This window comes from Artemia franciscana, chromosome 19 (genome assembly GCF_032884065.1).
Source record: "Artemia franciscana chromosome 19, ASM3288406v1, whole genome shotgun sequence".
Classification (NCBI taxonomy): Eukaryota; Metazoa; Arthropoda; class Branchiopoda; order Anostraca; family Artemiidae; genus Artemia; species Artemia franciscana.
The window spans coordinates 34,618,048-34,633,458 of NC_088881.1; the positions used below are offsets into that span (position 1 = coordinate 34,618,048).

Below are 15,411 nucleotides of genomic sequence, written 5' to 3' on the forward strand. Positions count from 1 at the left end.
GGTTGGTCCAAAGAAATATAATCTATCACATTCATGAGAACGCAGGGATATATTTCCAATAGTGTTTCCAATAGTACTTGTTTCATAGATCAAATATTTGTCTTTTTCAGTATTCAACGCAACGATAACTTTATTAAGTGCATAAATTTCCTTGGAATATTTGATCTTCACTTTTTTTGATATGATGCAAGTGTTTATTATTCCAATGTACAAAAAACACTGACTAAAAAGATATAATAAACTAGGTAGTGTCGATGACCATCCATAGAGTACTACGGAGGCAGTATGACCATAAGTTCCCTCTAAAAGACGCATTGATATAAGCACTCTTTCTCATAAATATGATGCCACTAGTGCTTGCAAAATGCCCAGTTTATAGATGGTGTCATGTAAAGTTCAATTCTATATCATAATTTCTATTAGTCCAATTTCAAATCAAACGAAACGGTTTACTTTCTTTTGTTAATCATCTTCAAACAGGTATTTAAAATAGAATTTCGCCTGAATTATGCTAAAGATGCATCTCTATTGTAGTATGGTCATCTAAGTACTTCAATGACCCAAAAACAGGAAGCTTTTGTGCCCAAATCAGGAACGTCCTCATGAGAGTAATTAGGACCTTATTACTGGAATCATCGTTGATAAAATACGAACATGTTTCCTCTTAACTTTCTCTAATAGTTCTAAGAAGGGGATCGGTTGAACTCCCGAAATTTTCGTCTTTTCTTGCCCAGTATTTGCGATGGCATGAAAAAAATCATTCTCGATCTTTATTTGTTTAATTTTTATTCTTTAAGGTACTATGTTTTAATTAATGCTTGAGGGACATCTTTTACGATAACTTATAGTGAAAATTGTCTTCTACCCCCTTCTCCATTCAAAGCAGATTATTGTTTAACCTCTTTTGCTATTAAATTATTTTCGGCACAGGATTCACAGGTAGATAAAAAAAATCATGAAAATAATGACCAACAAAAAAGAGAAGGATAATATTCGTATCCATCTTTTGTAGAAAATGGATTTTTCCTAGATGCTAGAAAACACAAAAAGTGTGTCTATTCATCCTCTGCTATTCATAAATTTATTCTTCAGCCTGATATTATTACCGTTAGCTTCTCCTTAATAATAATAATAATAATAATAATTTATTTTTAACCCACATCATAACAAGTTATGGCACTTGTGGAGTAACAAAAAGAAAAAAAATGAAATACACTACAAGTAAAATACACTACAAATAGAAAAAAAAATTACGCTACAATGAGATTAAACGAACAGACGGACCAAAGGATGATGAGGCGATAAACGATAAAAACCTGATTCCGACAACCTTCCATACATGAGGGCCAACTTTGCACTTATATCAAGGACATCAAACTTACGAATTATCTTCCTATTGCTATACCAAGGGGGGAGATAAAGTAAAAATTTACAATATCCGAAATAAAAAATCCGAATCTGATTAACATCTTTTTTCTTTAGAAGGGGATAAAGACCAGAAAGATAAAGGACAGAATAATCACAAAATGTAGCTAATCATTTTATGTTTAGGATGTTTTGACGAAACTGAGTTTTTCTAACGTCTAAAGTGGATAAAACATTCGTATTTAAAGAGGGTGAGCAAGAGGATAAAAAAAAAATCGTCTTCTCTCCCTGCCTTTCCCATGGACAATTACACGTATAGAAAAATTTATTCTTTGATATTATAAAAATATCATATTTTTCTTTTTAAGCTTTCTCGACTATGTCATATATGTAGCAACAGGATTATAATTTCGTTTTTTTTCCTCGTATTTAAAGTCGATAAAGAGATAAAGGGAAATAAAAAAAAAACAATTATTAACAAAAAGTGGGAAAAGATAAAAACTTACATTAGCTTGTCGGTAGCATCTGGAGGCATAACTGTCGTATCCATCTTTTTTTCTTCTTTAATGTTATTATCGTCACTTTCCGCTGAGGCTATCCAGCATTCTTCTTTTAGATGATGACTCTATAAAGAGTAAATGAAGCGAAAATTGGACAGCAATGAGATAGTCGAAAGACTAAATGGGAACATTCTGGAGAGAAAAAGTTATATTTCTTGGAAACCAGTGTCAACCGTTTTCAACAGATAAAAGTCTTCCATAACTTAATGACTTACTGACAATTAGATCATCATTATATATATACATACATACATTTATATATATATATATAAATATATGTATATATATATATATATATATATATATATATATATATATATATATATATATATATATATATATATATATATATATATATATACATATAGTTCAAAATCCCCTTTTCCCCGCTTAGATTTTATTAGCTTTGCGAATCAGCTTTTTCAGTATTATGCTAGCTTTGATGGTAAAAGTTAAGGTTTAAAGGGATTAAATGAGGTTATAAATATCGTAAACGTGTTAAAAACCTAATCTAACCCAACCTAACTTAACCTAACCTGTCAACACCAAACCTTGCATAAAACCAAAAAACTTGACTGGCAATGCTGACTAAATCCAAGGAGAAAACATATTACGGACTTCTTCAATTCCGAACACTGTCCTCATTTTAGTACTTTGGGCCCAAGGAAATACAGTTAGCATTACCCTGATTTTAGTACTTTGGTCCCTAGGAGGGACAGGTCGCTAACAAGGACCTATCCAAGGCTACTAGAGTGTATTCAGCAGTAACACAAACTTATATAGGCTAACTCGCTTGTAGGACCCCAGCGTAATTTGACAATGGAATAATATACTACAACCATAAATATTGCAGGGGTGAGATAGTGGCGGATCCAGGTGGAGGCGCGGGAGGTGCGCCCTCCCTAACGTACTGGCGGATTTGGGATTCAGACCGCTTGCTACGGCTGGGGTTGGGACAGAAGTTATTTTTTATAATTGGTTTTTGTAATGGGGCTGAAAAACTTAACATTTAAACTTCTTTTTACTGTCAAAAATTTGTTTTTGAGTCTTGCTACGGCACAGAGACGAAGAAACTGATATCATTACCTTTTTTTAGGCTGTCATAAAATTTGACATTGCTTTTTTTGCAAAAGCGGGTGGCTTTTACGACATTGTTGTTTTTAATGGGGGTTTGTATGATAGAAAGTAAATGTATGAAAACTGCAAAAATCATTAATCTTAGTTTTGGAGATCAAATAGTGGCCACTTTATAACTTATTTGCATCAAATTAAAACAGTGCATAATATGGCCTATCACCTCCTCTGTTCATCCTAAAACATTAAAATAAAGGTTAAACTCTTTAGAAATACCTGAACTTTAATAAAGGTTCGTATAAGTATACACTTAAATCTACGTATATGAATCAAAATACTCCTTCAAAGGTCGGAATTTTCATTTAAGAAAAATAGATTTTCGAAGAAGGCAAATAATTATGTCTTTTTTTTTCTAACCGGTATTGATGGGTCTCTGACTTCTCAGTTTGGATCAGCGGAATGGCATCGATTTTTTTTAAACGCTTACTAATAAAATGTTGAAAAAAAAGTGGAAATTCACACCACTTGAGTAGAGCACGGAAATGGAATGCAACTACAATATTATTTCAGAATTTCTCACCTTCTCAGTACCAACCAGTCACAAAACATAGTTATGTTTTTGAATAGGGGTTGCATATATTTGCTCATAATATTGTATAAACTGCTAAACATATCACTGAGGAATTCTATACTTATTTTGATACATGCCATCCAATCGTATTTCCACGATTGGTTGTTTATAAATCTAAAATTTTTTACAGGACAATCCTCTTACTTAATGCTAAATCTGAGCTCCTGTTTCAAGTTTTTATTTCTGTGCTCAATAGACATGTCGAGATTTAAACGTTTATTTTGAAATTCTGGAAATCTCAAGATTAAAAAAAAAAATAATTAGAAATCTACAACAGCTTGAAACCCTGAGCATTTAAATCGCCAATCTACACCTATCAAATACAAAAATCACAAACGTAATTATTTCAATCAATCATTTTATTGACCCATATAAAATGACACGAAAGTGCCCATATGGAGTAAAGGAAAAAAAAGAGAAGAGAGAAAAAAAAAGAAAGAATCAGACTATGATAAACAATACTAAATAAACGCGCTATAATATGGGTGGCTACGGTCTAGAGATGAAACACATTCGGCAGGTCGTTGGTCCACAGCTACAAATGGATCAGTAACACCACATAGTTACGTAGCTTTGGGGTTACGAGCCCAAAGAGGAAGACTTAGAAGATACTTTGCATACTTGTAATATAGCTTACGGATTGTCCGTAAATCAGTCATGATAAATAGCTTCCAAAAAGGAGCTAGGGGTAGGACGTGAGGGATTGGGTAAGCGATATAGAGTCTAGCCAAAACATTCTTGAAAATGTCATTACAGGTAGGCAAATGTCCACTCCAGATTTTCCAGGGGGCCCAAGCTTCCACCACAAAGGCCCTTTGCCGGCCATAATAATCCATTATGTCCAACATAATCCATTCTGTCCAATTGAGTTGAAATTACTGCACGCATATTAACCAAAGAGCATAATTACCTGACGACCCTTGGGGTAATTACGCTATTTGCTATTAACCATTGTAAACTTTAAAAGTGGGTTAGATACATAATAAAATTCTCAAGTTCTGCAAATGCCCATTTCCTAGATGATTGTATTAATATTATAAATTCTGAATGTTTGCAGTAATTCCTCAAAGTTGAAAGATTAAAATAGGTCAGTTCCTGTTAAATGTTTCGATGTTTGTTTCCTAGTTTTAGTGAATATAAGTCACTGTTTTAGACTACTCGAGTCAGTTCTTATTCTGTTTTTGTCCTCGTCGTATGTACATTTACTGTATCAAATGTGTAAATAAACATTTTTATACTCGACACATAAACCTTGTGAAAGTTAGAGACGCTTGACATCCTCTACCGGTCGAACCCCAGATTGTAGGCCAACGCTACCATAAGACTCTAAAGAAGAGAGCACAGAGAGAAGTAGAAGAATTTACATCATTAAGCCTATTAACTTAAGGTATTAATAGACATTAGCATTTGAACTCAAAAGATCACCAAGCATCTGAAACAATTTGTGACAACTTCGACGCTAGGAAAGAACTTAATCCAATCTGGAAATCGGACTACTACTTTGGCGGATGAAATGACATTGTCGACCATCTTCAGGCATTACCAGTGGCATACTCAGAAGTAATTAAAGTACTTCGTATTGCTGCCACACTTCCTGTGACAACAGCAAGCAATGAGCGTTTGTTTTCTAGCCTAGGAATAGCGAAAAACTACCTGCGGTCTACAACAGGAGACGGTCGTCTCAGTCACCTCCTTTTGATGATTGCAGAGAAGGATTTAGTAAAAAAATTTGGACTACGACCAGTTTGCTGACGATTTTGCAAAGGTGAAACCTCTGCGGCTCCCCTTGTTACCTTGAGCGTTGCAATATTTTTTTTCTCTTATGTTTTTCCTTTTTGTAAATATATTTGATCTGAAAGATTTCTTCTGAAGGAAAACCAAGATTTTGGTTACAACCCTCAGTATGTTGATGAAGATTACTTTCACCGACGTATTGTTTACTTAAATAAGAAAGTTTCTTGCTGAGGAAGGCCATCCTGTAGTCTGGTCGATGTGCGCCAAAACCCGCATTTTTTCTTAAGCGACACGAAGTGAGTCGGGAGGGGGGGTTAAGATGGAGTCCATTCCCACCCCAAAATTTTGCCCAAATGGCACCTATGGCTATTACTACACTTCCCCCTACCTCAGAACCAGTAATAAAGGCGTAGACTGAAAATATACGTGAAAACTAAGAAGAATTGGTAAATTTTTCATTTTTCATATTCTTGACTTTCGAATAAAGTAAACATACCACTTGATGCTTTTTTCTAAGCCCTTTACGAATATAACAATCGCTTCTATCACAATTTCAAGTTTAAGCTCTTTTTGAACTCTTGAAAAAGACAATAATATTTCTAGTTTTGAGTATAAAAAAGGCTTAAAATAGCACAAGCTAAACTAACCATTCTTCACCATCTTCCGTCGGCTTTCAAATTCTCGATTTTTTACTGAAAACGCAGTCAATAATATGAATAACGAAAAATTTACCGAAGAATTAGACAACAAGTCCCACAAACTCACAGTTTCTATCTGAAGGCTCAGTAAGGCTAATTAGACCATTGAAACGCAATCTTTTGGTATCTTACACCAATAATTCACAAGTCCTTGACAATACACCTTGCCAGAAAGTTATCTAAACCGCAATAAATCAAGCCGTAGTCGGTCCAATTCTGTCAATAAGATTCAATGCGGAATCCACATGTCTAATTGACATGTACTAATTTTGGGTCCCAGGACAAGGGTAAACAAGATATGGATGTACTCAAATGAAAAACAGAGGCACCAGAGAATAGTTTTTTAGGGAACAAAAAAGGCAATTCTTTTTTACAAATACATATTACAACAATTTAACCTTCCTGATCATTATAGGCTGTAATCTGGCAAAAATAAAGTTTTTTGATCAACAGAGGTCGTTTTCGAAAAAAAACTAAAAACTAAGTTTTTGAAGAAGTCAGATGACGTAAATAAAATCCGATTCAAAGGTTTTCTTCGATCTTGAAATAGGGCTTTTTATAAAACAGAGTTGACGTGAAGGTTTATTTTTTATTTATTTGCTAATGGTATTTTGGAAAAAGAAATTCATATATATTTTTGGCCATACTTAGGAGTATAAACATTGAAATTATCACTAATAAATACCTATTCCTGAGAAAGATATTGAGCATTGTTTAAAATAGGAATTGCATTATATCAAATTAGAGGAGATTCCTCTTAAAGCTTTATTTTGGTTGTTTCTTCTCCATCCCCTTACTGAATGTTGCATACCCACTTTTCCATTTCCATGAAAAATGGTTGTGCCCAACCGTCTTTGACTCCCATCTACAAAATTTGATTTAGAATCTACCACGTTGTCACTTTTTATCTACGCTTTGATCTACTTCTTCGTAAATGGTTGAAAATACCAGAAAGACCCCTGGGGGACGACCCAGGCATATATAACAGAGATCATATCTGCTACCTGTTCTATTTTTTGCACTTAAATAATTTAATTTGAAGTTTTTTATTTCGCCTAATGCTGTTTCAATCATCATTTCATAAAAGAGTGTAAAAAAAAGTGCAAAGAGCAAATAATGGCCAAAAAGAGTACAAAAACGGTCCGTGGAGTGAAAGAGTGCAACGAAAAAAAGAGTGCATTTCAAACGAAAAGTGTGCAAGTTGGCAACCCTGCCTCGTACAGGTCAATCACAGGGATCCATCCAGTACTACTAGAGTGTATTCAACATAAACACAAACTTATATGAGCTAACTCACTTATAGGACCGTAGCGTAAATTGAAGATGGAACAATAGGCTACAATGGTAAATATTGCAGGGTGAGATTTCAGAGATGATGATATCCGTGCACCTACACATGAATTTTTTGTTGGAGGGGGCTGTGAAAATTATTTTATGTGGTCCAAATAAAGAAGAAACGAAAATTGGCAAATCTGATGAAAAATATCCAAAACTTTGAGAGAAATCGTAAAAAATGGGGGAGGGGCAAGATGACATAGATTAACGTGAGATAAAAGTGCACTCTTTGAACAACTCTTGAATTTTGTAAGTAAAAAAACAAAAATAGACCCGAAATGTTAAAGATTTTTACTGTTCCTATATTTTTTTAAGACAAAAAGTTAGAAGACATAAAATAAATCCTTAGGCGGTACTGTCTTGTATGTCATTCCACAAACTTCTCCAGTCCAGGGGCGTGATTTTCGATGGGGCGCGGGGCAACTGTCCCTCTCAGACCTTAGTTTTCTTAGAGACCTCAGTTTGTCCCCCTCCCCCCAGCTGAAACTTAATTTATTCAAAAACCTTGTCAAAACTAAGATAAGCCCAAATAATTCAAGCATCCACAGAAATAGGTCAGTTCTCTTTAGTATATCCTTGCTTTTATGGTAACATATGGCTCATTTTTCAGTTTTCCCTGTGATTTTCACTTATTTTTGGAAAATTGGCCCCAACTTTGCTCCCCCTCCTCCAAGGATTTTGACTAAATTATGCCACTGGTCCAGTCATACGTTTCCGGGCCGGCAGTGTTCTTGGTGCTTTACTGAAACGAGTTAAGCCAGACATCCGGTTTTAGTGTCTAGAACTTTGTAGCAAGGACCATACATTTAGCTGACTTGGAAGCTATGATCGTAACCCGATTCATCATCTATGCCTTCTTTTAGTAGATGCGCATGACTTTTGTGCCACCAAGTATTTACCCAGCTCAATCCTTTGTGCCTCCGACCTTGTCTACTTTACCTCAGGGTTGGGATTAGGGCAACTCGGTTCTCCTTCTGTGCCTCATTACTGCCTAGGATGTTCACGGAGCCGAGGGAAAAACTGTATGAAAAGTATGAAGATAGTAAAAAATGATCCATTTAAAAAATGTGGCTTCATAATAAAATAATATGCAAAAAATAAAACAAAATTTACCAGATTAACAGACAATTTCACAACTTGCTAAGTACTACGCACTAAAGCACATTTCGCCCAAATATAATCCGTCTAGATGCATTTATAATTATGATCTTTCAATTTGTTTACAATCAGCATAGCCTTATCTCAAGTTAATTACTGGCACTAAAAGTATAATAGCGTTTTTTCATAAAATGTTGATGATATTGCCAATAAAAACACAATTTATTTGTACCAAAAGAAAATAAAATGACTTGTCATCATCATCAATTTAAGCTGGCTTACATAAGCTAAGATATTCATTTAAAAAAATGTCTATCACAAGCCCCGATGGGCCGAATTTGCATTTCGGAGTCATAAAACCAAAAAAACATAAATAAAGCAAACAGCCAAAAAACTGGCAAAATAATGCAAAAAACAACAATATCAGAATGGCAAAACCATTCATTAGTCAAAAATATTATGCGGCAAAATTTCAGAAAGCTAAAAGGGTAAAAAAAAAATAAAAAAGGAGTGAAATATGATAAACATTAAAAAGTTTTAAAAGAGAACATATAAAAAGGGAGGGGGAGACAAAAGAATCAGACGAATACTAAACCTGGGTATCACGAGAACCAAAACAAGAGCTAAGAGCTCATATGGCACTTGTGACGAGGCGAGAAGAGCTAAGAGCCAAGAGATCATATGGTATGAGCTCTAACAAAATTCTATGAATCAATAGATTGATTTAAAAAGGAAAATAAGAGGCTTAATGCCGGTCAGGATTTAAAATAAGAGCTCTGAGTCACGATGTCCTTCTAAATATCAAAATTCATTAAGATCCGATCACCCACTCGTAAGTTATAAATACCTAATTTTTTCTAATTTTTCCTCTCCCTTTAGCCCCCCATATGGTCGAATCTGGGAAAACGACTTTATCAAGTCAAATTGTGCAGCTCCCTGACACGCCTACCAATTTTCATCCTCCTAGCACGTCCAGAAGCACCAAACTCGCCAAATCACTGAACCCCTCCCCCCAACTCCCCCAAAGAGAGCGAATCCAGTACGATTCTGTCAATCACGTATCAAGAACATTTGCTTATTCTATCCACCAAGCTTCATCCCAATTCCTCCACTCCAAGTGTTTTTCCAAGATTTCCCCCTCCAACTCCCCCCAATGTCACAAGATCTGGTCGGGATTTGAAATAAGAGCTCTGAGACATGAATTCCTTCTAAAAATCAAATTTCATTAAGATCCGATCATCTATTCATAAGATTCGTAATATACGAATTCCTAAATACTATTCGTAAAATACCCCAATTTTCACGTTTTCCAAGAATTCCGGTTTCCCCCTCCAACTACCCCCAATGTCACAGGATCTGGTCGGAATTTAAATTTAGAACTTTAAAGCACAAGATCCTTCTAAATATCAAATTTCATTAAGATCTAGTCACCCTTTCGTAAGTTACAAATACCTCAATTTTCAAAATTACCCCCCCCCCCTCCAATTCCATCAAAGAGAGCAGATCCGGTCCGGTTATGTCAGTCACGTATCTTAGACAGGTTTCTATTCTTTCCATCCAGTTTCATCCTGATCTCACCGCTTTAAGTATTTTCTAAGATTTCCGGTCCCCCAACTGCCCCCCAATTACGCTTGATCCGGTTGAAATTTAAAATAAGAGATCTGAGTTACGAGGTCCTTCTAAATATGAAGTTTCATGAAGATCCGATCTCTCCTTCGTAAGTTAAAAATACGTCATTTCTTCTAATTTTTCAGAATTACCCCCCCCCCCAAATAGAGCAGATCCGTTCCAATTATGTAAATCACGTATGTAAGACTTCTGCTTATTTTTCCCACCAAGTTTTATCCCGATCCCTCCAATCTAAGCGTTTTCCATGATTTTAGGTTCCCCCACCCGAAACTTCCCCCAATGTCACCAGATCCGGCCAGGATTTAAAATAAGAGCTTTGAGACACGATATCCTTCTAAATATCAAATTTCATTGAGATCAGATCACCCGTTCGTAAGTTAAAAATACCTCATTTTTTCTAATTTTTCAGAATTAACCCCTCCCCCAATTACCCCAAAGAGAGCGGATCCGTTCCAGTTATGTCAATCATGTATGTAGGACTTGTGCTTATTTTTCCTACCAAGTTTCATCCCGATCCCTCCACTCTAAGTGTTTTCCAAGTTTTAGGTTTCCCCCTTCCAACTCCCCCCAATGTCACCAGATCCGGTCGAGTTTAAAATAAGAGCTCTGAGCCACGATATCCTTCTAAATTTCAAATTTCATTGAGATCTGATCACCCGTTCGTAAGTTAAAAATACCTCATTTTTCCAATTTTTCAGAATTACCCCCCCCCCCCCCCCAACTACCCCAAAGAGAGCGGATCCGTTCCGTTTATGTCAATCATGTATCTAGGACTTGTGTTTATTTTTCCCACCAAGTTTCATCCTGATCCCTCGACTCTGAGTGTTTTCCAAGTTTTCGGTTTCCCCCTCCCTACTCCCCCCCCCAATGTCACCAGATCCGGTTGGGATTTAAAATAAGAGCTCTAAGACACGATATCCTTCTAAACATCAAATTTCATTGAGATCTGATCACCCGTTCGTAAGTTAAAAATACCTCATTTTTTCTAATTTTTCAGAATTACCCCCCTCCAACTACCCCAAAGAGAGCGGATCCGTTCCGATTATGTCAATCGTGTATCTGGGACTTGTGCTTATTTTTCCCATCAAGTTTCATCCCGATCCCTCCACTCTAAGTGTTTTCCAAGATTTTAGGTTTCCCCCCTACAACTCCCCCCAGTGTCATCAGATCCGGTCGGGATTTAAAATAAGAGCTCTGAGACACAATATCATTCCAAAGATCAAATTTCATTAAGATCCCATCACCCGCTCATAAGTAAAAATACTTCATTTTTTCTATTTTTTCCGAATTAACCGGCCCCCCACTCCCCCCAGATGGTCAAATCGGAAAACGACTATTTCTTATTTAATCTGGTCCGGTCCCTGATACGCTTGCCAAATTCCATCGTCCTAGCTTACCTGGAAGTGCCTAAAATAGCAAAACTGGGACCGACAGACAGACCGACAGAATTTGCGATTGCTATATGTCACTTGGTTAATACCAAGTGCCATAAAAAGGAGGAAGACTAGCGGTTTATTTTATCAGTAATGAAGGGGACTAAGGTTTTTTCATACCTGGAAGTTAAGCAACGGATGCGGGACAAGATAGGAACGGGTTCAGAAACAGAACGTGGCATGCGGTGTCTGGATGGGGAGTGTCTTTTGGGAACAAATTTTTCCGCGCGAAGGTTTATTATTGTATTTTTTGCAAAAAATTATTCTCATGGCTCTTTTTTGAATGGATTCGATTTTTCTGATTCATCGCGGGAGATGCCAGGATGCCAAACTGGACAAGCAAATTTAAGAAATGGGCAGACAAAGGAAGTAAAGATCCTTAAAGAATGGGATGGGGGATGTTAAATTTACTCAAGAGCTTAAGAAGAGACATGGACGCACTAGCTCTATGGACAATGCCTTTAACATACATGTTACACTTTAAATTAGAGGAAATTTCAACCCCAAGCAATTTAAAGGAAGACACTAAAGGAAGTAATTTAAAGGATGAGGTTTTAAGGAAACATACTGGCATTATTGTAGATTTAGAGGAGCTTACTCTCATGTCTAAGTTCACAGGGTCATCTGCAATATCATTGAGGATACTCATGGGGTTCCTTACAAAAGTTACTAGGTTGCGTAGGGTGGCTTAGACAGGATAAAGAAAAAGCTTCAAGAAACCAACTGGCTAAGGCCCTAATAGTAAACCGAAGAAAGTTGCAGATATTTTGGACAGTTTGCCAAGCAGGAGTGTAATTTACTATGAGGCAGAAGGGGGGCAGCTGCCCTCTCCAGGCCCAAATTTGCACCCCGCCCCCAGACTTCAGTTTTCCCCCCCCCCAGCCAAAATTTCGTTTCTGCAAAAAATCTTGTTAAAATTAAGATAAGCCTGCATAATTCAAGTATCCAGAGAAACAATACAGTTTCCTTAAGTATATTTTTGCCTTTATGGTAATATTGACCCATTTTCCCGTTTTCATTGTCAATCTCACTTAATTTGGGAAAATTCACTCCAAATTTGCCCGCCCCCATCATGAAATTACGCGACTGTTGTCAAGATCTGTCTTCATTGCGTAATCAAAATAAACAAAGCCAAAAAAAATTTCTAATTTGTACTTGATTTTTTTTATGATAACAGTTTTTTATGTTTTATTTATTTTGATTAGGCACTGAAGATGGACCGTGATTATCAATCCCATATATTCTTCGTTTTTTTCCTCTTTTTTTTTTTAATACCTGCCAAGTCCCATTGGTTTCTTTAATCTGAGATTCCTTCGTAAAATATGGGCAATACGATCGAAAAAAAATTTTGCTTTTAGGTGATGTCCCCTGAAATATCTGAACCAACAGGAGAGAATTTTTACATTTCTCTTCAGCTACAGATACAGAAGAGAGAATAATGAAGACTTTTTTTTCCCCCAAGACAGTGAACGAACAAAACCTATTTGAACATTTTGGCCCTATATCTAAGGGCCGTCTCCAGCAAAGAAAATAATAAACAATAACACACTTACAATAAAAGTTCTTGGTTAAAAATCCATTTTTTAAAATATTCCAGTCATCACTACTTCTTAACGAAAAGTTTAGCCAAGACTGTGTGATAAAAGCTAACATCTTACAAGCTAAAAAGGTTCATTCATTTCACTAACTGCATTTATTAAAAATTGGAATTATTTCTTATTGCGATGTTTGCCTTCTCTGTGGCTAATCTTAATTATTAATTAATCAACTAATTAATTAATTGTTCATTGCTCTTAATTATAATCTAAAATTAAGTATAGAAAATAATCTAATGCAAAATAAAACAAAAATAGGAACCAATAAAAACAAGCCCAATCTCAAAAGAACTACAAGATTAGCTGCTGAGAAGGCAAACATCGCAATAAGAAATAATACCAATTTTTAATAAATGCAGTTAGTGAAATGAATGAACCTTTTAAGCTTGTAAAATGTTAGCTTTTATCACTCAGTCTTGGCTGAACTTTTCGTTAAGAAGTAATGATGCCTAGAATATTTAAAAAAAAGGATTTTTAACCAAGAACTTTTATTGTAAGTGTGTTATTGTTTATTATTTTCTTTGTGAAAACGGCCCTTAGATATAGGGCCGAAATATTCAAATAGGTTTTGTTTGTTCTCGGTCTTGGGAAAAAAAGGTCCTCATTATTCTCTCTTATTTGTATTATGGAGAGGCAGTGTGGTCTCCGTCATTATTTATTTCTCTTCAGCTTTTTGCTTGCTAGATGGGCGTAAAGTTTTTGTTTTTTTTGGGTCTTGGGGTCGCATACAGTTCTTCACGAGCTAGCTCTTGCGTTGCGCACACTAAACACTAAGACACTTATAGAATGAGACGTAAACTTAGAGACATACTTCGTACGCATAAGATAATGAGAAGAACTTGAAGTCTTATAAAACACTAATGGTGTAAAAATAAAGCTAAGTGAAATCAGAGAGATTTCAAATCAGAGCTAAAAAAACAATAACTATAAGCATGCCTAATACATTTTATTAGTGGTATATTTTTTTTTAAACCAAGTCATTTTCATTCAAATGAAGAAACTACTGCCTATTGACACATTAAATTTATTACCATCGGTAATATTTATTTATGTCATAGGTAAATATATTTATACCATAGGCAAAATTCATTTACCTATACATTGGAAAATCCCCCTAAAATATCCCATAGCAGTGTCCATGCTAAGGTAGGTTTATGACCTTAGAGGGGTCCAAAATGTTCTAATAAGGTTCAAAATATGCCAAATTATATAGTGTTCTAGTACGATAAAAACCTAAGGAAACAAGCTGGAATTCCAATTTGGGCGGTGCTGGGCTAGAAAGTTTAAACAGGAAGGGGGGTTGAGAGAATTTTGTGACAGGAGCAACAGCGTTTTGTCCTGTTCTTTTTCCTTTGCCGGTGACTTCAGTTTATTTCAAGAAAGTGCTTGGAAATCGGTCATTTTGTACCTTATTTGAACCGAAACTACGAAAGGACTGTCAATGCAAATGATTAGCCCTTTCAAAAACGCACCCCAGCTCCTCCAGCAGCATTTTATCATAAAGTTGGGGGTGTCACTGCTTTTTTGAGCCAGGATCATACAAATATCTTTAGTTTGTATGCTAGGGTAAAATAAGGAGTCATGGTTACTTAGTCCCAAATTGGTTTTTCTAACATCCTGCTAGACAATTCTACAAGAGGGGTTAAGGTAAATGTAAGTATAACCAAGCAGAAATTACATCTGGAGGGAATATCCCCTTAAACCACCTAACAAAAAACTTCTTAGTACTCTTCTTGCTGGAGAATAATAAAACTTATGAGATCCAACTTCCCTTAATAAGGCCTCCAACTACAATTCCTCTAACTATAACCCACTAGCTCAGAAGTCTGTGTACAAAAGTGAACAAGGGACATGGGCAAGACAAAAAGGCATCGACCAACAAGCGACAGCACTTAATATAATGCAGATATATATGTAAATACAATCTCTCTTAGATTTAAAAAAAGACCTCTATAGTTCGACCCTAGTCTCAATAATTTCCTTACCTTTTGATTTTTCCCTAATTTTTTTTTCTCATTAATGTTAATCCAACAAATTTCTCAATAGGACATTCTCCTAAAATCTTTCCTTAAATATATCAATTCTATGCCCTTCCTAACAAAATACAAAAGGTCTCCTCAATGCCTCCCTATATTGGACAAAAGTAAGAAACATTTTGCTCCCTGACCTGATCTATATACTTCCTTCTTCCGCCAAGTGGTAGACTTTTCCTCTCATAAAACAGTTCGTGGTAATTTTTTTCCAGGAGTGAATGTTTCA

At 35.7% G+C, this 15,411-nt stretch overlaps 1 protein-coding gene and 1 long non-coding RNA gene across 9 annotated transcripts in view; one reads left to right on the forward strand and one right to left on the reverse strand.

Moving 5' to 3' along the window:
• The window catches only part of LOC136039604 (excitatory amino acid transporter 3-like), a 180,120-nt gene that overhangs the window by 140,773 nt on the left and 23,936 nt on the right, over positions 1–15,411 (reverse strand). For 7 of the 8 annotated variants that reach the window (XM_065723488.1, XM_065723485.1, XM_065723481.1 and 4 more), the window contains exon 2: positions 1,872–1,990. In XM_065723488.1, coding sequence (XP_065579560.1) covers positions 1,872–1,915 — 44 coding nt within the window. In that variant the 5' untranslated portion in view covers positions 1,916–1,990. Of the gene's footprint in view, positions 1–1,871; positions 1,991–8,510; positions 8,637–15,411 lie in introns of those variants that run through there. The other variant, XM_065723484.1, reaches the window with a different exon arrangement.
• The window catches only part of LOC136039606 (uncharacterized), a 62,102-nt gene continuing 60,316 nt past the window's right edge, over positions 13,626–15,411 (forward strand). Inside the window, exon 1 of the long non-coding RNA XR_010620491.1 lies at positions 13,626–13,645. This is a non-coding gene — a long non-coding RNA (uncharacterized LOC136039606). The remainder of the gene's footprint in view (positions 13,646–15,411) is intronic.